Here is a 27841-nt window from a genome sequence, read left to right on the forward strand (position 1 = left end):
AGTCAGCACCGCACATGTGTGAATGTTTATTTATTCATGTGCGAGACACATTTTCTCAAATGCCTCCACATCCACACAATCTCGGAAACGGCAGACGTGGCGCTGAAATTTGTCGGAAACTGTAAGAGACGAGAACAGGGTGAAACTCAAAGGAGATTTTCTTTCTGGATCACTCGGATGCTTTTAAGTGCCACTTAGATGTATTTACAGTTTAGTGCAGTTTGGAGCCGCACTTCTATTTTGGTTATCTTTTTACACTTCCATATTTTAATGACTTACAGTGACTTTGCATTTCTGAAGTCGTTCTGTAAATGTACTTAGTTCACAGACGTGCATCTAAGAAAACGAGCTTTGTCGCTTCGGGTTTGATTAGCTCGTTTTTGCAGAGTTCACAGAAAGCCTGTGTTTAAATTCGCCGGGTCTTGCGAATGGATTTATGAGATGTCGGAAGAAGTGAAAAAACTTTAAACACTGAAAACTAAAGGCACACGGCAAAGAAGTCATGTTCCTAATCATGCAGTATCCTGGGCTTGTTTTCTGTAAAAATATCTAAAGATCCTTGAAACAAGGTTTACCTTGATTTACCTGAAAGGCAAAACCGCATAAGATATTTAGCCTATAGTTATTTTTAAAGAATTTCTCTTTATTTGTAAATTCAGCACGTTTCATCTGCAGGTTTTTGCACTTGTTTTGTCTTACATCTAGCAGATTTATGTTCACTAGACTAAAAACTAATGTAAGTTAGTACAAATAAAAATAATTCAAAAGCAAATTTTACAAATTACATTTTGCAAACTGCTAAATTGGCTTCGCCCAGGCGTTGTGTGATGGTCCAACTTTAACACAAATATTTATAAGAAAATTGATCTTATCTAAAGTGGAGGTACTGTAAAAGTTCACCATGAGCTCTCTGACATCTAGAGGTTCAACAAGGTGTTTTTATATATGTTTTTGCTATACAAAGCAATGTGGTCTTCTTTCATTTGATCCCTAAAGAACACTTGAGCTAAACGCATTGAAACGTACAGCTTTTAGGAAGCCGAAAGCTCACCTGTTCACAAAGGAACCGCTCAAACAAGTCAATATCCTTCAATATGTGGCTTTCTCAGTTGACCTCAGGGCTTATATTTAATCGTAGAAGATTTCATGAAAGAATTTCACTTTAGCAATGTCTTTATATTTGTTTAAACTGGCTCAATAGGGGCAGGATGCTTTATCAATACATGCTATGTTTCGTCTTTCATAATACATGGTCCAACTGCTATAATATAATTTTTTCAATATACAATTGAAAGGTTGTCAGGTCTGCGGTATTCCTTTACATAACCTATCAACAGTCCAGCATCATATACATGAGCTTGTGTGCATTATTCATGCAAAGGAGAAAAAGCAATGCAGAAAATAAAATGGAAAATATTGATGTGAAAATCAAAGTTCAGATCTTATGGGATTCTAATTTATTGCAGTAGAAAAGCTAAACTTAATAGCTAATCTAATATCCATGGAAATCACCCCTTCCTTATAATATCTGGCCTGGAAATATATAGCTTCACCAAATCCAAAAGGTCAAACCCACAATACCCCACGCATCGACTGACCTCTGTAACCTTCAGACATGAATATGCTTGTTTTAATTGAATGACTTATTTCAAAAATAGCAAGAAAGTTAGCCACTGACAGTTTGAGAGTTAGTTTACTTGGGAGTGTTAACTTAAAGTTAATTTTGAAATGTTCATAGTATAATACAGATTTGTGAACTTTAATAAACAAGATGGAATGTAAAGTTTAAAATGCAAATCCATTGCTAAAACGCACTGATGTGTTTTTCCTGTTGTTTGCTCTCCAAAATGATGTCACTTCCTGTGTGGTGATGTCATAAAATAACTGGATAGAATAGGATTGGAATTTTTTTTTAATTTTTTTTATGTTTTAATAAGAGAGAGAGAAAAAAAGTATAATAAAATTTCCTGTAATGGAACATGACAACAATCCATTAAAATACAAAATAGTAAAATTACTTGAAATTCACCCTATGTTGCTATAAATGTCTATTGTGAGAAAATAAATCAATATTATTTTTTAAATTAATTTAATATTTAATTCAATATAGCCTATTGAAAATGTATGACCCCTGTGTTGTGTATTTCTCTACTGCAGTCATGCTTTAGTCACAGTTCTTAAATTTGAGAAATGATAGGTCGACCCAGGTTGTCAGCCAGCCAAAAATATATTTTTTACTCCTGTATCTCCTTTTTTACTTGTAATCTTTGATGTCAGTGGGGAAAAAAGAGCTGATAATAATTTCCAAGAACCAGACTGGCTCTTCAGTCCCTCCCTCTTTGACCTAACAAAGCTTTTTTGAAAACACACACACACACACACACACACACACACACACACACACACACACACACACACACACACACACACACACACACACACACACACACACACACACACACACACACACACACACACACACACACCTGAAACCTCGACGGGAGTGTCGTCAGATGGGAGATAAGCGCATGTGTCTCGTGTTTTCCTCTAGATGGTGCTGTTTACCACAACTCAACTAAACATGCTCCGCTTTCCTGTTGGTGTCCATTTCTCTTCAGAGTTTCATCTCTATTCAGTCTAATAATCCTTAAAAAGAAGAGATGAACATATTTTAGATCTGTGTATAACGTGTTTGTTACTGTTACATAGTTCAAACCAGTTACCTTATTTAAAAGAAAAACTAAATCACTAAGAAAAACTAATTACAATGATGCATTTTTTACAACGGAATACCTTTCAATAAAGATTTATCTTCATACATTTTTTAAATAAAATTCCACATTGAAAACGCTTTATGGGGAGGATTTTTACAATTCCAAACTGTTTGTCAATGTTAATATAGCTACCAAACTATTCGAGCTTGTAATTTGTTTAATATAAGTGTAAAATGTAGGCTACTGATGGCAGTCATGGTACAAAAAGGACATAGCCTATGTTGGTTTAACTTTCATCAATAGCTACTTAGAGAAGTAGATTAATTAAAGCAAATGGCTTAAACGGATTATCGTTTCCATATCCTACTAACGATTCAACAAAAGTAATGAAGTAGTAAGAAGTAAACCAACTATAACTTTACCGAAGCATATGCTATTAGTTTTTTGTATCAGTCTGACAGACTTTATTTGTTCTAGAACGCTTTTAGGCACTTTAGACACGGATATTGCAATCTTTAATACCCTAAGAAGCTATATAATAACAGTATTCGTGTGTGTACGGATTATTTGACTTCATCACGCTGTAAACAAATACATTAAGTTGTCTAAATGAGGTGAAAGGAAACCGTACATCGGAGCTCCTCATCCCGCAGCCCGCAGAGTCTTTCTGAGGCATTTCGCTCAGTCTCAACAGCGCGCTTGAGTGACGTTAATTCTAACCAATCATGTTATTCCCCCTCCTCTTTCTGCGACGATAATGAAGAGACGGACCAATCAGCAGCCGAGGGGGCGTTCCCCTGTGGGCATACTCAGAGTTGTTGCGAGAAATTCAGTCTGGGGAAGAGGAGAGAGCGAGGATAAGCATCCCAACACATCCCACCGTTTGGACTTTTTCTCATTCAGGTGTGCGCGGCCAATCACGCACAAGACACCGGGACAGAAGCCGTGGATTTTCTTTCTGACTGAGGACTGAGGGGGGAATGATCTGATCGCATTTGAACTTGACTCTTTTTCTCTGATGGGATAGTTTATATTGAAATTTGAGCAGAACAGGTGCGTTTCATAAGGGCTCCTCCGGTAATGCGGAATGACCGTGCGGGACCGTTAACGCGCGCGTGGATCACCTGATTCATCACCGACCACCGCATTCCGCGCGCCCCCGACCGCAAGCTGATCTGCGGGGGAAAGTTAATAAAGATTGTCTGATTGATTGCAGTTAAATCAACATTTCCCCCCAAAACCAGCTGTGCTCTGAATTGGATTTTTTTTCCACGACTAAAATACTTTAGTCTTCACTGACCTAGTCCTCAAAGCATTGCTCAATACGGATATCTTCATATTGTACTGGAGTCGGATCATTTTTCTGACTGGTCGAACGGATTTGTCACTATGCGCTCGAATTTGGTAACCTCCGTGTGAGCGAGCTGACAGTGAACCGAGGTAAGAAAACGCATGCATGCACGCATACACCCAAACGGGTTTGCGTGCGGAATTTATGTACTGTCTTGTTTCAAAACACACTGACACTTCTCGTGCATGTGCTATTTATTCACGGTGAAATAATAATTAGATTAAATCCCAAACGCATGATGTGTGACTTTGAAGGGGGTGACATTGGAGGAATTTCATGTGAAATTTCTTGAAAGATGATGCTGAGTGCTAGACTGGCTGCATTATTTTATCCAGAGCATCTGTGTATGCACATGGAAATGATTACAGTGAAGACTGAGCTGTATGGTCGTTAGAGTGAATTGAAGAATTATAACTAGAATGCACTGCCCTCTTTGTAAAGCCATACTGTAAACCTTATCACTTATTATTTGATTTTTTATTATATTGATTTTGATGCACCATTTGTCGGCTCTTTGTCTTGAGTGTTGAATATTATGGAATTCATTGTAACATATTATAATGTTGTGTGTTGTAGGGTCGTGTTTGGCTGCTCTTTATCTACAAATGTAAGGCTCTGTGAAACCTTGGCTCTGACAACACCATATGGAGACAACTGTTTGAATTAAAGCAGCGGGAACACGCGTGAACTGCTGTCATGGATTTAAGGGATTTTTTCTTGTTGGCAACATTAGTTGCTTGTTTCTGGTTAGATCCAACCATTGCCCAAGAGCTCATTTACCCTATCCGAGAAGAGCTACAGGAGAATGTTCTTATTGGAAACATACCAAAGGACTTGAACATCTCCCATATGTACTCTGCCACCGGGGCTAGCAGTAATTTGGTTTACAGACTTGTTTCGAAAGCAGGTGACACCCCGCTACTTAGAGTGATGAGCAATACAGGAGAAATTTTTACCACCTCCAACCGTATAGACAGGGAGAAACTATGTCCTGGCCCCTCTTTTGAAGACAGCGAGTGCTCCTTTGAAATTGAGGTGGTCATTTTACCCAATGACTATTTCAGATTAATCAAAATTAAGATAATTGTCAAAGACACTAATGATAACGCCCCCATGTTCCCCTCTCCTGTGATCAACATTTCAATTCCAGAAAACACACTCATCAACAGCCGCTTTGCTATTCCTTCTGCTACTGATCCAGATACCGGACCCAACAGTGTACACAAATACGAGCTGTTAAACGGGCAGAGTGCCTTCGGTTTGGATATTGTGGAGACACCAGAGGGAGAGAAATGGCCTCAGCTTATCGTTCAACAGAATTTAGACAGAGAGCAGAAAGATACTTATGTGATGAAAGTAAAAGTGGAGGATGGGGGGAACCCACAGAAATCCAGCACTGCCATTCTACAGGTGACTGTCACTGATGTTAACGATAACCGGCCCGTCTTCAAAGAGAGCCAAATTGAGGTCCACATCCCAGAAAACTCCCCTGTTGGGACATCTGTATTTCAGCTGCAAGCCACCGATGCAGATGTGGGGGCCAATGCAGAAATAAAATACATGTTTGGTACCCAGGTGTCTCCAGCGACACGGAGACTTTTTGCTCTGAACTCCACCACTGGGCTCATAACAGTTCAAAGGCCGCTCGATAGAGAGGAGACTGCCATTCATAAACTCACAGTACTAGCCAGCGATGGAAGCTCAAGTCCAGCGAGAGCTACCATAACCATCAATGTGACCGATGTTAACGACAATGCACCGAACATTGACCTGAGATACATTATCAGTCCAATTAATGGTACTGTAATGCTCTCTGAAAAAGATCCAATAAACACCAAGATTGCCCTCATTACTGTATCTGACAAAGACACAGATGTCAACGGCAAGGTGATTTGCTTCATTGAAAAAGATGTTCCTTTTCACCTCAAAGCCGTTTATGATAACCAGTATTTGTTAGAAACATCTGCACTGCTCGACTATGAAGGGACCAAGGAGTACATCTTCAAGATTGTGGCTTCTGACTCTGGAAAACCTAGTTTGAACCAAACTGCCCTGGTCAGAGTACGGCTGGAAGATGAGAACGACAATCCGCCCATTTTTACCCAGCCTGTCATCGAGCTGGCAGTCATGGAGAACAACCAGCGTGACATGTTCCTGACAACCATCAGCGCCACAGATGAGGACAGCGGACGGAATGCGGAGATTGTCTACCAGCTTGGACCCAACGCATCATTCTTTGATCTTGACCGCAAAACAGGAGTCCTAACCGCATCCAGGGTGTTCGATAGGGAGGAACAAGAGCGGTTCCTCTTTACGGTCACCGCTAGAGACAATGGGACCAGGGCTCTGCAGAGTCAAGCTGCAGTCATTGTCACCATACTGGACGAGAATGACAATAGCCCTAAATTTACACATAACCACTTTCAGTTCTTTGTGTCAGAGAATCTGCCTAAATATAGTACAGTTGGAGTAATCACAGTTACAGATGCAGATGCTGGTGAGAATGCAGTGGTGAGACTCTCAATCCTCAATGATAATGAGAACTTCATCCTTGACCCAGATTCTGGAGTTATAAAGTCCAACGTTTCCTTTGACCGAGAGCAGCAAAGTTCCTACACCTTTGACGTCAGAGCCGTGGACAATGGAAGCCCTCCGTGTTCATCAGCTGCCAAGGTGACCATCAATGTCATTGATGTCAATGATAACACCCCCATCGTCATCTACCCACCATCAAACACCTCTTTCAAACTAGTGCCACTGTCGGCGATTCCAGGGTCGGTTGTGGCAGAGGTGTTTGCAGTAGATGGCGATACGGGTATGAATGCAGAACTTAAGTACACGATTGTTAGTTGCAACAAAGAAGGCCTTTTCAGAATTGACCCCGTAACGGGGAACATCACATTAGAGCAGAAACCCACGGCTGCAGACGTTGGCCTCCACAGGCTAGTGGTCAACATCAGTGACCTCGGGTATCCAAAGTCTCTGCACACCCTTGTCCTCGTTTTCCTGTTCGTGAATGACACGGTTGGAAATTCCTCGTACATTCATGACCTCATCCGACGGAAAATGGAAACACCACTGGATAGAAACATTGGTGAGAGCAGCGAGACTTATCAGAACGTTGACAACCTGAAAACCATCATTGCCATCGTGACAGGCGCTATGGTAGTGATCGTGGTCATCTTCATAACGGTTCTGGTGCGTTGCCGACACGCCTCACAGTTCAAGGCCGCTCAGAGAAAGAAGCAAGGTGCCGAGTGGATGTCCCCCAACCAGGAGAACAAGCAAAACAAGAAGAAGAAGCGCAAAAAGAGGAAGTCGCCAAAGAGCTCCCTCTTGAACTTTGTCACCATCGAGGAGAACAAACCCGACGACCCTGCCCACGAACCCATAAACGGAACCATCAGTCTCCCGGCTGAGCTCGAGGAGCCCGGGATTGGACGTTTTGATTGGAATGCCACCCCTACTACCACCTTCAAACCCAGCAGCCCAGACCTGGCCCGGCACTACAAGTCCGCTTCACCCCAGTCCGCCTTCCACCTCAAAGCTGACACTCCGGTGTCTGTGAAAAAGCATCATGTCATACAGGAGCTGCCACTGGACAATACCTTTGTTGGGGGCTGTGACACGCTTTCCAAACGTTCCTCCACCAGCTCTGATCACTTCAGTGCCTCAGAATGCAGTTCACAAGGAGGCTTCAAGTCAAAGGGGGCACCTTTGCACACCAGACAGGTAAAAGAACACTTTTACTGGTCTATAAGTACTGCTTATAACTGCCCTGCTCAGTACTGAAGTGCCTGTGGTAGCTAACTTGCTCTGAGTGATACATCTGTGATGCACTATGTAGAATGTAGATTTCAAAAAGCCCCCCGTAGATGTTCTCAAATGACCAAAAAAGACGTAAATATTGTATGTGTTTTATATGAAACTAGCTGATCCAGGCGAATGCTATTGTCATCACCTTACCACATGCATTTCTGTGTTTTTTTTCCTTCTTCTTCTTCTCTTTATTTATTTTTTAATTTATAAACCTTTACTTGCAACAAGTCCTGGATAATCAATTGGGTTTATGGGTGAGATTCGAAAAGAATCCAACATTACTTTCAAGAGGCTAGATTCAGTTTAATTTCACTGCTTTGTCATGGTTCAAAGATGCAATGCTCCGAGAGTTTGTGAAAGAAACATTTTTTTCTCGCCTGTCTACTTCGATCACCATTTTCTCATTTCGACATCGAAACTCCTTTGTGGAAGAAATGGATTTGAGTCCAGGCATTATCAAACAAATCATCACTTGTATGAATAACCACTGAAATTCACAGAGTTTGAATCCTTTTCTTATTTTCTGCGTTAATTAGCATCCTCTATGATTCCGTTTTCTTAATTAATCTTGCTCTGGAGTTAATCTACTAATATAAAATGCGCACACACACACAACATTAAACATTATCTCCTGGTTCATTAAATCCAATGGTTTCAACATTCTACACCAATAAACTGTCACAGACCTTCAGTATAGAACAGTATTCTCTTTGGCTTGCTATATATGCATATTTCTCAAAAACAGTTCTACTGTATAAAGCACTAAAAATCGCAAAAGCAAGTTGCCAAGCACAGCATTTCATAGTATGAAACCCAGATGATGAGGGAGAGAGTTGAGGGAGGGGTGGGTATGAGAAAGGGAGGGAGGGAGGGAGGGAGGGGAATATTACCTTTAGGTGGCACTGTTGTTCTGTATGGCATATTCTGGCTATGGGCCAACATGCAGTGTCTGTAATGCATGGGGAAGAAATGGGGGCAGTTACTCGTTCTCTCTCTTTTGCTCTCTCATTCTCTCTCTCTCTCTCTCTCTCTCTCTCTCTCTCTCTCTCTCTCTCTCTCTCTCTCTCTCTCTCTCTCTCTCTCTCTCTCTCTCTCTCTCTCTCTCTCTCTCTCTCTCTCTCTCGCTCACTTTTCCTCTCTCTCTCGCTCCTTGTCTTTCCCTTGCCCTTTTGTCTGTGTGTGTGTGTATGTGTGTGTATGGGAGCATCTCTCTCAGTAAACAGCTCATGTCTAATGATGGACTGAATACACAACAGATTGGTTATGGCTGTTAAGATAAGGTCTGACCGTTGGAGAACAAACACACACACACGCTTGTTTACTTAGCTATCTGAAAAACCTTACGTTTTTAAGGCTAATTATGATGCCAATTAAAATAATACTTAAAAAACATTTATGAGTGTTTATATACATTAATTTCTGGGGACAATTTGTAGATTTTTTTTGTAGAAAAACTTAATTTAATAATTAACTATTTGTCAGTTTATTTATGGATGTTTGTTTAATGTTTTTTGGACAGAATAAGATCAATTTGGACAATTTGTGTTTTATTTATTGAAGAAAAAAACTTTTTAATTATTCATGAATTAAATATGGCTGTTTTCCTAATTGAGGGCAGAATAAGCTCACCTCTAGGGACAACTCTGTGTTGTTGTTTTTTTGTTTTTTTTTTGTTTGTTTTTTTTTAAAGTTAAATACTCTATACAACTTATGGATGCTTTCCAAGGACAAGATAGAACAACTTCTGATGGCAATGCTATGCTCAAAGAATCAAAAAGAAGACAAACACGTACACACACACACACACACACACACACACACACACACACACACACACACACACACACACACACACACACACACACACACACACACACACACACACACACACACACATGTTGGTCTATGTGGTTTACAGGGACTCTCCATAGGCGTAATGGTTTTTATACCGTACAAACCGTATTTTCTATCCCCTTACACTGCCCCTGCCCCTAAACCTACCCATCACAGGAAACATTCTGCATTTTTACTTTCTAAAAAAAACATAATTTAGTATGTTTTTAAGGCCGTTTGAATTATGAGGACATTTGATATGTCCTCATAAACCACATTTATAGTGTAATACCAGTGTAATACGCATGTAGTTATACAAATTTGTGTCCTCATAAACCACATAAACAGGCACACACACACACACACGCACACACACACACACACACACACACACACACACACACACACACACACACACACACACACACACACACACACACACACACACACACACACACACACACATATATATGTATACAAACGGTTATTTATTATTACTACAGACTAAGCCTGTCTCAAAATATTGTTTTGTTTGTGTGAATCACTTTTCCAATTGAGGAAATCCCTGGAAGTCACTTCAGGAGATAATTTTGTCCACAAAGTATAGCTGAGGTAAACACACACTACTCTGCATATTCCAGGTTGGTTGAGTATAATTTCCTTTAGCGAGAAAGCTGTACAAACAAAAGCTTGTCTAATATTGTTTCTCGGGCGGATGCAAGTCTGGAAGATGGGGGTGTCTGGGTTGGCTTGCTCTTGTGTGGGCGGTCCAGATCACGAACATGCATCGGAGCAGGCCACACAGGACACGACCCTCCTGCAATTCATCCCATTCCCCACAAGAGAATCAAACTGAATGAGGCATTTCAAGAGGTTTTTCAATGAGATTTTGGATATGCAAGGCAATTCATTGCATTCACTTTCCTTCCCCCTGTCTCAGATTTGCACTGTAGGGAGCAAGAAAGGAGTACACCAATGTAGAACGACAGATTACATAATGAACTGCAATCCAGGCCAAGAGAGTGGCCTCTGCAGCTACTGTCCTATTGGGAAACCATGCTGTCGTGCTGTACATGTCTTTTACGAATGACTCAGTGACCCAAAACAATAGCCGCCACTGTAAGCGCAGAGACAGATGCCTGTCAACGCTGTAGATGGATTGTACCATACTGTGAAATGCACTGTTCGCTCAGTCCAGAGGGGTTGTTTTTTGAACAGGGGTTGCCCTTTGTGTTTCTGTCTCGATCCTTTAAAAGCCATTGACTGTGCGTTTCCTTTCTAAAGCTCATAGATACTGGGGCAGCCTCCATGCAGAGATAGTTAGCACAGCTAGAGGCACATGAGTGGAAGGCTTTTTATGGCACCCAAAACCTCTGCTGACAACCGTAGGGCAATTAACACTTGGCCTTTCTGTTCACCGACTGAACTTTGGCAATGCAAACAACAATGAGCACATGCAAACCTGTCTAATAGTCAGGGGTGCAGAAAACCATTTTTGTTTGCTTGGCCAAAATTGTAGGTGGCCGACTCAAACTACTGCTTTAAAGGGATAGTTCACAACAAAAGGCAAGTCAAAGGGGTCCAATGTTTTTGGAACCAAACATCCTTAAAAATGACTTATTTTATGTACAGAAGAAATATATATTATGAGTATTTTCCTTTTGGGGTGAACTATCCCTTTAAGACCAAGCAGAAGCGATTCAGGTGTAAGACCATCAGGCGAGCATTAATGCATTTATCCAAAGCAAATTACATTGCATTCAAAGCTTACATTTTGTCAGTTCCCTTGGAATTAAACGTAGGATCTTGTTAGGAAAATGTTTTACTTTTTGAACTGTAAGAACGTGTCAAGTCACACAATTAATGTACATGCACTAAAATGATTTAAAAGTGCAATAATATGTCAACTTTCGATCCTGCCGCTGCTAATAATGATAAGTATTGTAGGGACATTTCCACTGTGTATCCATGAATCAATGAGTATCATTCCTTGCCCATTTGTCTGTCACTTTACTGTTATTTGGAGTGAAATTCAATCATATAACAGATACAAATTGCTCACCTTCCAAAGAACTCGTTGATGAACAGCGTTTATTGCAAAATAATCAGAGTAGGCCATTTATTTCTCGTTTGTAGTTTTTTTATTGCATGGGGCAAACACATCACGGTTCAATAGCTTCTCAGGATGGAGGCGCATTAAAAAGTCTATTACGAAGTGCATGAAACATTTAGGTTATTGATTAAGCGTGCATGCATAGTGTGCAAGACTCCGCTCTGCGGGAAAACTCCTCAACAAGCCTGATTAATAAACTCAGTTGAAGAAATTAAACTGGGAAGTGACTGCTCATAGCAAACCAAAGTCATACAGGCATTTATATGAGGGCTTGTCTTTCATGCTAGAGAACCATCCCTCTGCTTATACTTAGATGCAGGGAATGTAGAAGCAATTGCTCAGATTACAAAATTCACTTATACCACTTCTATTAGATTCAGATGTCTTATCTGATCTTTGTCCAAAAATATAGATTCTTAGAAAGCCGCATTAATATGTATCCAAGCACTAAGAGCAGGCTAACAGTTCTACCAGTGAGTGCTAGAAGTAATGACTCGCAATTATGCCGAAGCGATGTGGTTATTCTGTTTGGATTAGGAAGCAATCAGACCCCAGAGATTCAGTGGAACTGTTTTTAGAGACCAGATGATTGTCTCACATGCACTGTTTCCTCTGTTACTGAGCTGTCCTCTAATCTGGCAAAGCAGAGTGCAGTCAGGTTTTTCCCCACTGTCACATAATAGAAGGAATCTGTACGCATAGCCTATCCTGGGAGTCTCAACGAGCTAAAACAAAATCAAAATGGAACAAAAAGTGTCTGGTTGCTGACTTGAATTGCAACATTGAATCTAAAGAGATTACTCATGCATCGAGCTCATGCTCCGCCATATGTGTGCTAGACAAAGGTTACTAGCGAGGGCACGGAGCGAATAATGTGTGGAATGAAGCTGTGTGTGTGTGTGTGTGTGTTCAAGCTCTCTCGAGTGGCTTTATGCTTCAATGAATGGACATCCTAATGCAAACAGTAGAGACTCGAGACGGTACGGGGGAAGGCGGTAATAGACTCCGCATTGTGATGGTGAAGGGCCGGGAGGGAGTAGTTCTTTCTCCACAGGTTCATTTGCCACATTAATAAGGGATTAGCATGGACGGGGCTCCCAGGATCAGGGCCTGAAGTTTGAGAAGATTAATGGACTGTGACATTATTGCACCTGAGGGGGATGTCTGTTGCGATATCTGGCACGTTGAGCTGATGGAGGGGCTCCGTTGGGCCAGAGAAAGAGATTTAGCTAGGGTACAACACTTGCGGCTGCTCGCTGCCTCTCATTGTCTTGCATAAAGAGGCTCTGCAATTCATTATTACGTGTTGTTCAGCTCCTCTTTGACTGGTTTACAGGGAGACTCGATTAAATATTATGTAAATCGTGTTGGACTGGTGCAGTGTTATGTTATTAAATGAACATTCTGTCATCATTTACCTCATGTCAATCTAAAACCTGTTTGTCTTTGTGTACAATACAAAAGGAGATATTTTGTAAACGGCATTAAAGGGATAGTTCTTCCAAAAAAAATCATCATTTATTCACCCTTGTTGTTCCAAAACATGAATTTATTTCTTCTGCTGAACACAAAAGAAGGTATTTGGAAAAATATGGGAAACCAAACAGTTGATGGACCCCTTTTGATTTACAAAAATACTAGGGAAGTCAATAGGATCCATCAACTGTTTGACTTCCGACATTCTTTAAAATATCTTCTTTTGTGTTCATTAGAAGAGTAAAATTCATAAAGGTTTGGAACAACTTGAGGGTGAGTAAATAATGACAGAATTTTCATTTTTGGGTGAACAATCCCTTTAATTGTTTTTAGTCCACACAGTGAAAGTAAGTGGGGTACAGTGTTGTTTTGGACCCCGGTGTATATAATTACATAGGCAAAAATAGTTCTCGAAGTCATACAGGTTAGGAACAACACAAAAGTGAGTAAATGATGACAGAATGTTCATCTTTGGGGAAACTATACCTTTTAAGACCAGTGGTTGGTGAACAAGGGATTTAATTAATGCATTTTCTCTTTTTTTTACCATCACTGCAACAATTTTACACAATACATTGGAACCACAGAGTAATCTAACATTGTAACATCTAACATTTGGGTTTGTCCCAAATGTACACATTGGAAACCAAAGATTCTTTTCTTTGGAAACGTTCCTAATTCTCCAAATCCATTTTGTACACAAATCTCTTTCAGTTTAAGGGTCAGTCTTGCTGTTTCAGCCCATACGGCAGTGGCTTGCAATTCTGAAATTTACACGGCTGTCCGTTTCTCTTATGTAACTCATTCTGCCTCCAGGGCAGTTAGTCAAATCCCCCGGTGGGAACAAGAGAGCTTATCTTTCAGACCATTGATTGTGCACGTTCTGCACCCAAGGCCGAGGCCGAGGTGAAAACTCCCCGGTTTTGTCCCTGTGAGGTTCAGCTTCTGAAGTTCAAGTTGAACTCACTGGGTCTAAAGTACTTTGCCTTTATAGCCCATTTTGGAGCCAAACTGTCAAACTGCTTTTGATAGGGTATGATGGAAGACAGACGAGGCGAGGCGGTGCAAGAATGGAACGTTGCCTCAGGTCGACCATTGCAAAGCCTGTGTGAAACTCCTAAATATAGAAATAAACTGTACGTTTGAGGTAGGGTTGAAGGCACCCCACTGTGGTACTGGCAGAACTTTTTAGCAAGCTCAAGACTTTTATACAGTCACACAGTTGTTGGTGTGTGGTAGAACGTCAAGCAAGACCTTCCTCCTCTGCATGGACAATATAAACATACTTCTGCTATGCTAACAACAAACGAGGGGGAGTTTTTATTTATTTAATACCCAAACTAGCACAGACCATTGGCAAATTACCAGGATTTTGAAGATTTTCAGACAGTTGTTGTTGAAACAAATGCCTGAAATTTGTCTCCCCACCCCATCATTTTCATGATCACACAAATATTCTCACGATTGTAAGTAAATGCAACTAAATGAACCTTCAGTGGCCTCAAAAAATTATTTGGACATTTAATCCACACTTAAAAAGACATTCAAAATATCAAAGTAAGTGGCCCTAGCAACGATACAAAATAACGCAAGACCTTTTTCTTAGCCATTTCTTACTCATTTCTGGCAATGGCTTTTAAGCCCACGAGGCTATGGGCTCCAGCAGCATTTTAAGCGGGGTTTAAATGTCCAAATAGGTTTTAAGATCAAGTAAGTTTCTGTCTGTATGTTTTAGAATGATTGTTTTAGTCAAAAGGAGAGAGAGAGAGAGAGAGAGAGAGAGAGAGAGAGAGAGAGAGAGAGAGAGAGAGAGAGAGAGAGAGAGAGGAGAAGTGATGAGATGAAGAGCCCAAAAGATGAATGTTTCGATGTGTTTAGTTGTTTCCTCTAGCAGCTCTCTGGCAGCTCATTTGCTGAAGTCACAAGCAAAAGTCAGCATCATTTATCATAATTTAATTTCATAAAGCAAACTGATTGATAAGAGATGGCTCCTGGAGCCGCTCTGCGATCTCTGAGAGGCTAGATGAAATCCTTTGGATTTTTATTTCCATATTTTTATCCTTCATTCTCATACACATATTAACTTTGATTGATTATGGCCATTGCATGATTCCTAATTATATATCATGAAGAATATAAACCAATTATTAAACCCTACCACGGTAACATCAGAAGTCTCTCTGCTTATTTAATCTTATGGTACCTACATGCTGCAGTTTTGAATGACACCAGAAGGATGCATTTGGGTAACAACCTACACGATATGAAATGGCTAAAGTAGATACGGTGGAAGAAAATGTTTCTTGACTCGTTTGTGATGTTCTGGACACTTTCATTTTTGTCCACATGTTTTTCACACTGTTTCAAATGCTCACCTGAGGAACAGTAGGGGTTCATCTAATGTGCACAATTCATCTCAACATTTTTGGGACGGAAGACACACACCCCACATGAACACCACTGTACACTCTTAAAAATGAAGGTTCCAGTTAGACACACAAAGAACTGTTCTTCACAGAAAACCATCCACTTTATAGAACCCAGAAACCATTGCTCTGATCTAAAGAAGATGTAACATCAAGAACTTTTCTAATCTCTAAAGAGCAATACGACTAAATGAAACCCTCCAAAAAGCAGTGATAAGAAGAACTGTCGAAGAACCTTGATTTCTGAGAGAGTACTGTGTCCATCCTTAGGTGCTGCTTCTCTGAAACGATGACACAATGAGCCCTGTAGGGCCATTCCAAAGGCTGAAGGAGTCATCCTGTCAGATCACTGCACCCCCTTCTCTTCAGATTAATAGCTTTGATTATCATAATCTGTAGTGAATTTCTCCTGTTCCACCCCTCCACTGCACCCACCGTAATTTATAATGTACATAAAAGATGTTTTATGTAAATTGACCTCCTGGTAATCTTGCTTAATGTGCTGTGTTATTCTATAATGGACTGTTATGATTTTGTTTCTGCATATTTTTTTCTTTCGCTTGTTATAATGTACTTCCCCACTGCAATCTGTATGCAGCTCAAGTAATCCTTGATGACTATTAATATCATTATTTTGTTTTTGTTTTCTGCTGAGCATTGTTTGAACAGTGAAAGTTTATCTTTTTAATTTCATAATAAATGTTGAAAAGCGATTTTTTTCCTTTCTGGTTTTTAGTCCACTGCTTTTGACACTGAAAATTGCACTTTTGGAGTTAATCGGGTTTTACTGCAGATAAAAGCATTCGTCATTATTCACTCAATGTAACACTTTCATCACGCAGATCTAAGGTTTATCAAAGTTTGGAAAGCGTGCATCTCTTACAATCACAAGTTAACTTTTGAAGCACAAAACTTGACTGCTCAAAGCAGGTCTCGTCTATGAAAAATAGACTAATGAAGAGGTATATCAAGTAAACAAGACATAAAAACAGTATATGAATATGCATATTTAATAGTCTGAAGATGTATGAAAGTTCTGTTGCTCTCGAGTGATAGTAAAATGATAAACACAACTGATATAGATCTGCCAGCTGTCACTGCGCATTGCACCAGTAACACATGAGCTTCTTAGATAGATTTACAATTATAGATCAATACAAGTGCAATTTAACTTAACAAGTTCTATTATAAGAACGGCAAACTGAATAAAATCAAAATCTGAAGGGATGTATCGCTTTGAAATCCGGTGTAGGAAAGCCATATTACAAATATGTTGCCTCTAGCTTTAGAACAGCAGGGATATGAACTGTTTAAAATCTGTCTGTGAGATATGAAAGGACAGAACCCTGAAGCTCTTTGCTTAGTTTGAAATTTCAAGGATTTAAGGATACTGAAAAAGCAGAGTTTAAAAAGTTAATGACAGTAAGAGAAAAAGTGAAGAACTGTATTTATAGCCTAAGATGAACAGACATGTATTTTGGTTTGTAGACCTTTATATGTCCTGTGGATACATTGCTTACATTTATTCAAGCATTCCCTGGGAATTGAACTCATGACCTTGGCTGTTAGTGCCATGCTTTACTATTTTACACACCGCAGGTCTTTATATTGGAAAATACCAGCTGAACGAATGCACACAATTTTCTATAATGACACATTTCTTACTGAAATAGGAAGTTCCCATGATTTGCTACTTGCTATTCTATTACTAGTTGCTTGCACATTCTTATACGTGACAGACTTTTATTGGACAAACATTTCCGAGTCTCACAATAACTGCAATTGTAATGTTGTACATTTTAAAAGAACACTAGCATACAGCATAAAAATAAAACTGTACAAAGTACAATAACATAAGACCCAGACTGTATTAAATATGGGTTAATTTGCATAATGGATACATTGTTTTTCACCTACCACAATGTGTTCTGTGTGGCGAATTACTAAACGCAAAAGTGCAACATTAAGAACCATTTGCAGACAGTGCTATTGTAATCATTTTGGTTTTTGTTGGGGCACATGCAGCTTATGGTAATATTAAATTTCAATGATTTGAATGACTTTTGTTCAGTATGGATCGGGTTCTGAAGCACAATCAGTTCAACTTCATTGTGATGACCTCAAAGCTTAGAGACATGGACTAAAAGTATGTTTGGGAACCAAGAACTGGTTCTTATTGAGAACTGTATAACATTACAACTACCATAACAAGAATTAAGGGTTGTGACGGCTGCATCAGAACACTGGAGACAGAAATGCAGTACTTATTCAGTGTCATCGCAACACAGCTATACTAAGGACAGGGTGATCCCGAATGAACTACACTCATATAAGCCAGTTCTTTTTAGTGGATCAAAAACATACAGCTTATACAATAAAGTCTGATTCCCAAATGGATGATCAGGATGAGTCGGATCATTTTAGTGATTCGAAGAACATACACTGGAAACAGTGAAGTCTGATTCTTTAACAAATGATTATAATGAGTCAGTTCTTTTAATGAGTCCACAGCATACAGTGCAAACAATGAAGTCTGATTCCCGAACGAATGACTATGTGTGAATGACCCGAATGACCCGAATGAATGAATAAATCAGCTCAAAAAAATACAGCACAAGTGTTCCGATTCCTGAACGAATGACTCTAATGAGGAACTTTTTACTGAATCAAACACATATAACTCACACTCAGCAAGCAATTTTGCATTTAAAAGAAGTTAATAGACGTCCAAACACAGCCCTGACGTCTGGACTAAAACAAGGGAAAATTTGTGCAATCAAAATGTTATAGATGTCTAAAAAATAGACTAGTGATAGAACATGAACATGTCAAAGAAATTAAACTAAACACATTGTAATCTCTGTTTACTTTGCTTAAGATATGGAATATCACACATCTTGCAAGTTATTTTGGCAAAAACAACATGTAACCAAGTTCAAGGTTATTTTGGCTTGAAGTGGGTTACTCATAATTGGACTATATCGGGTAGTTAGATAGTGAAATGACGGCTATTGCTTGCTGCGCAATTTACTGTAAGGCCATGTTCAGACTGCCAGCAAAAATCTGATTTTATCCAGATGAGTTTTTGAAAGTCCGGACAACAAAACAGTCTTTCTTCTTCTTCTTCTTTTTACCAAAAATCTTATTCAAACCACATATGGAGGTGATTTGAAAGGCGATTCCAGTCAGATTTTTACAGATGCGTCTCAGTCTGGAGGCTTTAGCTGCTTTTATGCGTCACTCTTAACGCAACACATTCTGATAACATTAAAACTGGTGACGGAAATTCCAGAAGTATTAATACAGTGTTCAAATGGAATGTCTAAAGACTGCTTATTTGGAGAGCCAGATGATGCGCCTCCTTCCTGCATTCTTTTTGAAAGCCTCATCACAAATGAGTGTATGCCTTCATCATTATAGCAACCCATGCAGATCGGTTTGTTATGTCCGGACACAGATCTTATTTGATCACTTGGCATTTAACAAGTTCGTTTGCCCATATAATCTTGAAATATTTAGGTTAAGCTTATTTGGCTGATGAGGGACTCGATGAAGCAGCTTCAACTCAAGCTGTGATATACCCCCACAGTGACTAAATTATTATATAGAGGCCAATCTCACAAAAATGCGTATCAATAGTATAAGTGTGCAATCTCGTGGAATGTTTACCCCAAAACGAGTTTTTCGCGTGCATATGATACGCACTTTATGGCGTATTATACATATGAACCCCCCACCCCACCACCCCCAATGTAACCAAGAGTGTGTCATATGCACGCCATAAAGTGCTTATCATATGCACACGAAAAACTCATTTTTGCATATCCATTCCACGAGATTGCACACTCGTACTATTGATACGCATTACCATGTGATTGTGTTGTTATAAAGGGCAGGGTACCTAAGATAAAGGTGGAGTTTGGGGAGGTGGTGGGATGCTGGAACATCTGATACTGAGGACAGGTAAGCAGCTGTTTATATACTCTGGCTGTTGATTGGAAGATTGGTTCGCTCCTCCCTAAATTACAATTCGAACTTCAATAATAGTGTGGACAGTCTGCTTGAAAAGATCCGATTTGAGATTAAATCTGATTTGCCTGCAGTCTGAACATGGTTGTTCGTATGGCAATGTGTAGCTAAAGATTCTCACAAGTTTTCTTGCCATATAAATGTAATGCGTGATCTGCATTATAAATGTAAAAGTAGATTTGAAGGCATATTTAGCGCACCAAAAACGTGCTTACCAATGCGATTAGTGGTAATCCAACATCAACAGTTGACTGCACACACCTATAAAGACATTTCTACCTTTCTCCCTAAGCTTTCCCTCTATGGCCTTTTTAATTTGATCGGTTTACACTTCACAACAGGAGTAAATCACTTTAATAATATAAGAACCAAAACAGATTAGAGTTGAATGTGGTCTGATGCTTCGTAGCAGTAGTTTGGTTGAGAACCGGCATCTAAGTGCTGCATAAACACATGCTGAGTGAACGGGTGGATATCAAAATGCAGAGCAAACACATCCCCGGCTTAAACTCCTTCTTTAATCCCTTCATTTTTGGAGCGTGGCCTCCGTTGGCGGGCTGATGTCTTGATGAGCTTGCGCTGGAATTGAATACCGAGAGATAAATAAATACACAAACAAATCTTTGAAGGCTAGGGTAATCCCATCAGCGCTGTCTTTCATGGTGGACAGCAGAATTTGGTATGTCCGGTAAGCGCTTCGAACATCCTGTTTTAACATTATATAAATATAACATAAATATTTAGAGCAGGATTGGCTAGGGACTAGTTCATTGGTCTGCGTGGGGCTCCGGGGCTTGTTCGTTGCAGCTGTTGCTTTGACAAGCAGCTGAGGGAGGATAACGAATTGCTATGATAGTGTCAGCGTTAGGTAAACCAGCTGGAATATAAACTCACATTAGTGACGTCCCTGAGGCGTTCAAATGGTGTCATGACTTCCACATGTGCACTATAGAAAAAGCAAACGGCAAAAAAATGATTTTCAGCTGTTTTTCAGTTGTTATTAAAATGGAATGAATTCCTTGACCCTTCCGCGGCGCGCTCGGTGTCCGAATCCGCTCACTCGTTTTTATTCGCTCATTCAGCATAAACCTGTAAACCAATCATTTTCCTTTCCGTCCTCAGAACAATTTTGAATACTCCCACTCCCACATGCTACAGTGGACTGTAATAGTGAAGAAATATAGGCAATAGTAGGGTATAGGTGGCAATTTCAGCTATGGCAACTGTGTTCCTGGAGCTTAAACAGCAGAGTTTCTGTGTGAAGGTCATGAGTTTGGTTCCGAGGGAATGCATAACCTTACACTTGAATGCTGCTTTGGATAAATGTAGGCCTAAATACCCATCAACTAATTCACAGTACAGCGGCTACAGAGCCCCACACAAACGGGGGGAAATATGTATGTCATGGACAAAAATTAATAATTCGATCCTACTAGTACATCAGCACATTTTACTAGTTCGGTCCCTTGTTTTAAAGGGATTATTCACCCAAAAATGAAATGTATTACTCACCCTCATGTCTTTCCAAACCCATTAGAGTTTTGTTCATCTTCAGAACACATATGATGATCTTTTGAAGGATATCTGATAGCTTTCTCCCCCTCCATAGACAGCTACACAACTACCACTTTGACACTTCAAAAAGTTAATAAAGAGATAAAACTAAATCTAGCTTCCACAAGAACCACTGAGGTTCATTCTCGTGTTACGCAGCACGTTTGAGCTTCTTCAAGAACCAATGAGGTTCATTCTCGTGTTACGCAGCACGTTTGAGCTTCAGCAAGAACCAATGAGGTTCATTCTCGTGTTACGCAGCACGTTTAAGTTTCCGCAAGAACCAATGAGGTTCATTCTCGTGTTACGCAGCACGTTTGAGCTTCAGCAAGAACCAATGAGGTTCATTCTCGTGTTACGCAGCACGTTTGAGCTTCTTTAAGAACCAATGAGGTTCATTCTCGTGTTACGCAGCACGTTTGAGCTTCTTCAAGAACCAATGAGGTTCATTCTCGTGTTACGCAGCATGTTTAAGTTTCCGCAAGAACCAATGAGGTTCATTCTCGTGTTACGCAGCACGTTTGAGCTTCTTCAAGAACCAATGAGGTTCATTCTCGTGTTACGCAGCACGTTTAAGTTTCCGCAAGAACCAATGAGGTTCATTCTCGTGTTACGCAGCACGTTTGAGCTTCAGCAAGAACCAATGAGGTTCATTCTCGTGTTACGCAGCACGTTTAAGTTTCTGCAAAAACCAATGAGGTTCATTCTCGTGTTACGCAGCACGTTTGAGCTTCTTCAAGAACCAGTGAGGTTCATTCTCGTGTTACGCAGCACGTTTGAGTTTCCGCAAGAACCAATGAGGTTCATTCTCATGTTACGCAGAATGTTTGAGTTTCCTCAAGAACCAATGAGGTTCATTCTCGTGTTAGGCAGCACGTTTGAGCTTCAGAAAGAAGTTTGTTCTCGCGTGTCAAGCTGAATTGGTTAAGCTTCTGTTTATGTTCGCTGATCAATGTGTATATGTGAATAAAAGCCAAATTTAAAGCTTGTTTATTTTTAAGATCTCATTGTGAACTTTTTGAAGTGTCAAAGTGATAGCTGCATAGCTCTGACAGAACAGTCTCAGATTTCATCAACAATAACTTAATTTGTCTGCCCAAGAATAAAAGTCTTGCAGGTTTGGAACGACATGAGGTGAGTAAATAATGACAGAATTTTCATTTTTTTCATCTGTGGGTGAACTATACCTTTAATGAATATATAAATATATATATATATATATATATATATATATATATATATATATATATATATATTGTTTAAGGGGTCCCCGTAAGCGGCACCAATTGACACTTAAACATGTCTGAATGTCATTGCATTAGAAAAAAAACAAAAAAAAACAAAAACAAACTAGTGGAATCTGCAAATAAGCACTTTTACTGATCCCAAGGTGATGAGAGAGGGCTGTCAGTTATGATAAATTAAGTCGACAAATGAAGGTATTCTACCTTCTAAGGAACCAATAATGTAATGTCTAAAGTGAATATTGTGTGATGTGAATATAACATTTTTCATGAAGTTTAAACACACATGTCCTAGCAGAGTTAAACTCAAGAATAGTTCATCACTATAACCATGGATGTTCCACTAACTTTCGACAACCAGAAACCTTCAAAATAATCTTTTCCTTGAAGTGCATGCTTATTTCTACATATCTTGGTTTGACTTTTATCTAATGCAATGACATCCATTGATTTTAAATGTGGCTGAAGTGTCTAAATGCTGTTTGGGCCACCATCTTGTGTTCAAGTAAACCATTAGAGCAAGAAAGAGAGAGAAAGACAGAGACTGCGCTGAAGTGAAAAAATGTGCTCAGCACACTGAGACTAAATTTTCAAGACATAAAATCACCTCTTCAGACTGACTTTGCAGTCTGTGATTTTTACGATGGCAGGCGTGGTATTAGTCGCTCCAATCTGTATATCCATCTCTTGCTTTGTCTTGGCCCAGGCAAATCGATGTTCGTAAGGCGCAGTAAAAATGACAATAAAACTCAATCTCAACTTTCAGTCTCAATCTCTTTTTATTGCACCGCATTGACAAGTCTCACGACTGGGCCGGGAGAGGTAATGCACTGAAGTGGCCTACTAACTCTTGCCAGCACGAGGAAAATAACTCGCTTGATTGCTGTGGACTCTTGATTGTGTGGAGCTGGACGGTAGGCAAAAGCTGCAGACCGTGATGCTGATTTACTTCCTAAAGGGACGCGGATGACGGAACAGGTGCTGGAGTGTAAATATACATGTAGATGGCCTTTTGATTGTAATGACACAGTGGGTGCCAAATGCTCCAGGCCAGACATTTTCTTTTTTTCCCCATTTGCTGATTGTCTGAGCCACTGTTTACTGACCGCCTGACATCTGGAAGTTCATTTCCTGCACTTAAGAAGAGCCACCATTCATGCTATAGTCATTTTTGGCCTGCCCGAATTGTAAAATTACACACTAATTCCAGGTTTTAAATTTACAATGAAACTCAATTAAAACACTTCACAAAGTCATTTATTGAATTTCTCCACCAACAATGTCCAACTGCAGACACATCAGGTAAAATTGCATTTTCTGGAATAAAATTTACATCTAGAATTTTTTGCTCTCTCTCTCTCTCTCTCTCTCTCTCTCTCTCTCTCTCTCTCTCTCTCTCTCTCTCTCTCTCAATATAAAATAATTATATTTTAAATGAAGGCTGTTCTTTTTTATTTTATTTACTTATTCATCAAATAATCCTGAAAAAAGTATCACATGCTATATAGATGTGCGTGTATATATGTATATATATATATATATATATATATATATATATATATATATATATATATATATATATATATATATATATATATATATATATTAAGCAGCACAACTGTTTCCATCATTGATAATAAATCAGCATATATAGTAGAATGATTTCTGAAGGATCATGTGACTGGATGATGAAAATTCAGCATTGATCCCAGGAATAAATTATGTTTTAAATTATATATCATTATTTGAAATTTATTTTTAAAAATATTTCACAATGCAAACCCCCCCCCCCCCCCAGTATTTTTGCCACAATAAATGCAGACTTGATGAGCATTAGAGACTTTCAAAAATATGAAAAATAGTAATGTTTCCAAACTTTTGACCAGTAATGTATATTCAAATTAGATGTTAAATTAGCCTGTTTATACTATATATATATATATATATATATATATATATATATATATATATATATATATATATATATATATATATATATATATATATATATATATATATAGATGTGTGTGTGTGTGTGTGGGTGGGTGGGTGGGTATCTTGAAACATTTTGTCTTACTAAGCCAATTGCTTTGTATGTGTGCTGCATACATACAACTTAATAATAATTTAGTAATGTTCACAGTATATATTTCATCATTTAATGAATTCCCTGGGAATTGAACCCACAACCTTGATGCTCTCACCAGTTTTCAGTTTTCTAAATGTCTCAAAAGTCATCTCAAACATGCTCTTCCTCCTTGGTAAACAAGTGCACTGACTTTTTATATTACTTTATTAGAGGAAATTACTCCACAACTGAGTGACAGTGATAATTTGTGTAAAAAATAAAAAAATAAAAAAAATGTTTTTATTATATTAAATATTGAACTTCTAGCTATATGTTATTTCATAGTTTCATACCCATGTTTTACAACAAATATGTTTAACAAACAATAGTTTAGTAAAAACCAACCCCTAGGACATAGATACGAAACACTGCTGTTGGCAATATGTAAGTGGAAAGCTATGCAAAACATTGCTTGAAAAGAAACTCAGAAAAAAGGGGTTATTGAAAGGTTGAAAGGTACACGCGCGTCTGTGACCAAGAAGGTTTTGTTGTCGAATCTGTCCGATGTATGGATTGCTGATGAGTATTGATCCAAGGCTTTATCCAGGCGGCTGAGCGGGCCGTTGAAACCTTGGAGCTCTTGTCGGGATTCTCAGTATTTACTTGAACAATGTGAAAACACATAAGAGCCACGATCAATCTGTCAGCGAATAAGCTGTCACGGAGGTGCTGCACCGAGGGATATTTAACGCAAACATAAAACACGCCGTGTCTGTTGTTTTATCGTCAAGGGAATGTGAAATGGCAGGGTTTTAAAATCACACACTGCCACGTGCTTCAGTGCTGCACGAGCGCGTCCTCCTCTGCTCACCGCGTAATGTGATTTTTTTTTCTTTTCTTTTTTTTTCATGGCAGGAAAATAACAATATGCGAGGAAATGTCATTCAGGCAGTGACGAGTCACGTCTTATCGCAGCCCCATTATATGCAAAGGTGTAAAACATTTGGCTTCCTTATTTAGATGATGCGATTCCATCCAGGCGGAGAGCTGAATTAGCAAAGCAGGGTAAAATTGTTTTCCCACTATCTCGCCACAAACACAGACACCGGCCCCTGTCTCCCCCCTCGCACGCGCTCGCCATCAAGCCGATAATGCTCCTGATAAAGTGCATGGACACCTGGATTTATTTCCTCCGCTACCACTCGTTTTATTTATTTATTTCCGTGTCCTTTCGTTTACAACCCTTACGTGCTTCTCGACTTCACCTCACCATCTGCACGCGGCCGTGCTCAGTGATTCCGAAGCCAAAAATACCAGCAATGCCGTAGTTTCTCATTTCTTTCTTTTTTCCCCATGCTTTTTAACACACTAATGTACTGGACAGATGGCAGCACACTATGGCTAATACTGCTCCCATTAAGTCATGAGCTCATAGTAAAGATAAGGGCTGCACTGTTGGTCACACTTTTCCGGCATTCAGGAGCACTAATTTGGTTGCTTGGCAATAGTAGCAGACAGCATCTGCAGTTTTTTCTTTTTTTCTTTCTTGGATGTAGCATTGTCCTAATAAACATATCATGTATATGGGTGGGCGGTGTGACCGAATTCATATAGGCCTACCACAGTATGCTGCATAGATGTTATTGCTAGAAATTCAGCAAGTAATTCCATAATCAAGTGAATCAAATTTAGCCTACTGAAGAACAATTATGTATGGAAAAATATAATTGATTCTCATTTAATTTTCTTTGCATAAATTAAAATGGGTTAAACATACTCATTTGTTAATAGTCCATATACACCACCACTGGTCAATATTTGTAATGATTATGATTTTTTTGTTTTGTTTATGGAAGAAGTCTATATAAGGCTGCATTTATTTGATCAAAAAGTAATAATACTAGGCTAATAATGTGAAATATTATTATAATTAAAAGAAAACGTATATATATATATATATATATATATATATATATATATATATATATATATATATATATATATATATATATATAATTTTTTAAAAATATTTTTTTATGTGATTTATTTCTATAATGCAAAGCTGATTTTTTTTCAGCTTCATTACTCATCATTACTATTATTAGTTGTCAGTGTCACATGATCCTTCAGAAATCATTCAAATATAGGCCTACTGATTTATGCTCAGTTTTTATCACTTATTATTGATGATCAATTATTAATAATGTTTTTTACATCATTGTTGAAAACGGCCTATGCTGCTTTATTTATTTTTATTTATGCATTTATTTATGTATTATTGTCTTTGGAAACCATTATGTATATTTTTAGGATTAGAATGACAGCATTTATTTGAAAACAATAACACTTTTTTAACAAATTATTATTATTATTATTATTATTATTATTATTATTATTATTATTATTATTATTAATAATACTAATAATACATTCAGCTTTGCCGTCATATAAATAAATGATACTCAAAAAGACTATATTAAAATAGATTACTAGATTATTATTAAAATAGAAACCAGTTATTATTATTAAACATTATTACTGTTTATTACTTATTATTATTACTTATAACATTGAATATATAAATGTAGTCTTAGTGAGAATAAGATATATTTTTCCAAACGTTTAGTAGATATTAAACAGTAGACATTAAACACATTTAAACAGTAGATATTAATAAATATCACACATGCACGCGTGCGCACACACACAAGTTAAAGAACTGATATCCAATAATTATTAAACATGTGTACTGTTTTGCACAAAGTAACCAACACTTGACACATTCCCTCAACACACACACACACACACACACACACACACACACACACACACACACACACACACACACACACACACACACACACACACACACACACACACACACACACACAGCACAGCACAGCACAGCACAGCCTAGGGCTCTAGAATATGTGGATCTCCCATGACCCCATTTCACAATCTTTTCTGACTGCTGATGGCTTGAGTCAGTGTCTTCGATGTCTCCAAGACATCCGCCCTAAATATCAGTGGCTGGGTACATTATAACCCTCATTCACCACCCCTTATCAGAGCTCCCTGTATCCCCGGGGCATTACAATCCAGGGTTCCTCTGCGAAGCGTTAAAAGGTTACGGCAGGGGTGACGTCTGACGCACCCGGCTCCAACAAACGGCCGTTTCTTCTCTCGCCCCAAACCCCCCGCCTCGACCCCAAAC

At 38.9% G+C, this 27841-nt stretch overlaps 1 protein-coding gene across 1 annotated transcript in view; it reads left to right on the plus strand.

Annotated features, from left to right (window-relative positions):
• Window positions 1-3558: 3558 nt before the first annotated feature.
• Window positions 3559-27841, plus strand: part of LOC137093763 (protocadherin-9) — a 367001-nt gene continuing 342718 nt past the window's right edge. Inside the window, exons 1-2 of the mRNA XM_067458609.1 lie at window positions 3559-4154; window positions 4642-7797. Coding sequence (XP_067314710.1) covers window positions 4762-7797 — 3036 coding nt within the window. The 5' untranslated portion in view covers window positions 3559-4154; window positions 4642-4761. The remainder of the gene's footprint in view (window positions 4155-4641; window positions 7798-27841) is intronic.

The sequence above is a fragment of the Pseudorasbora parva genome, chromosome 12 (assembly GCF_024679245.1).
Source record: "Pseudorasbora parva isolate DD20220531a chromosome 12, ASM2467924v1, whole genome shotgun sequence".
Classification (NCBI taxonomy): Eukaryota; Metazoa; Chordata; class Actinopteri; order Cypriniformes; family Gobionidae; genus Pseudorasbora; species Pseudorasbora parva.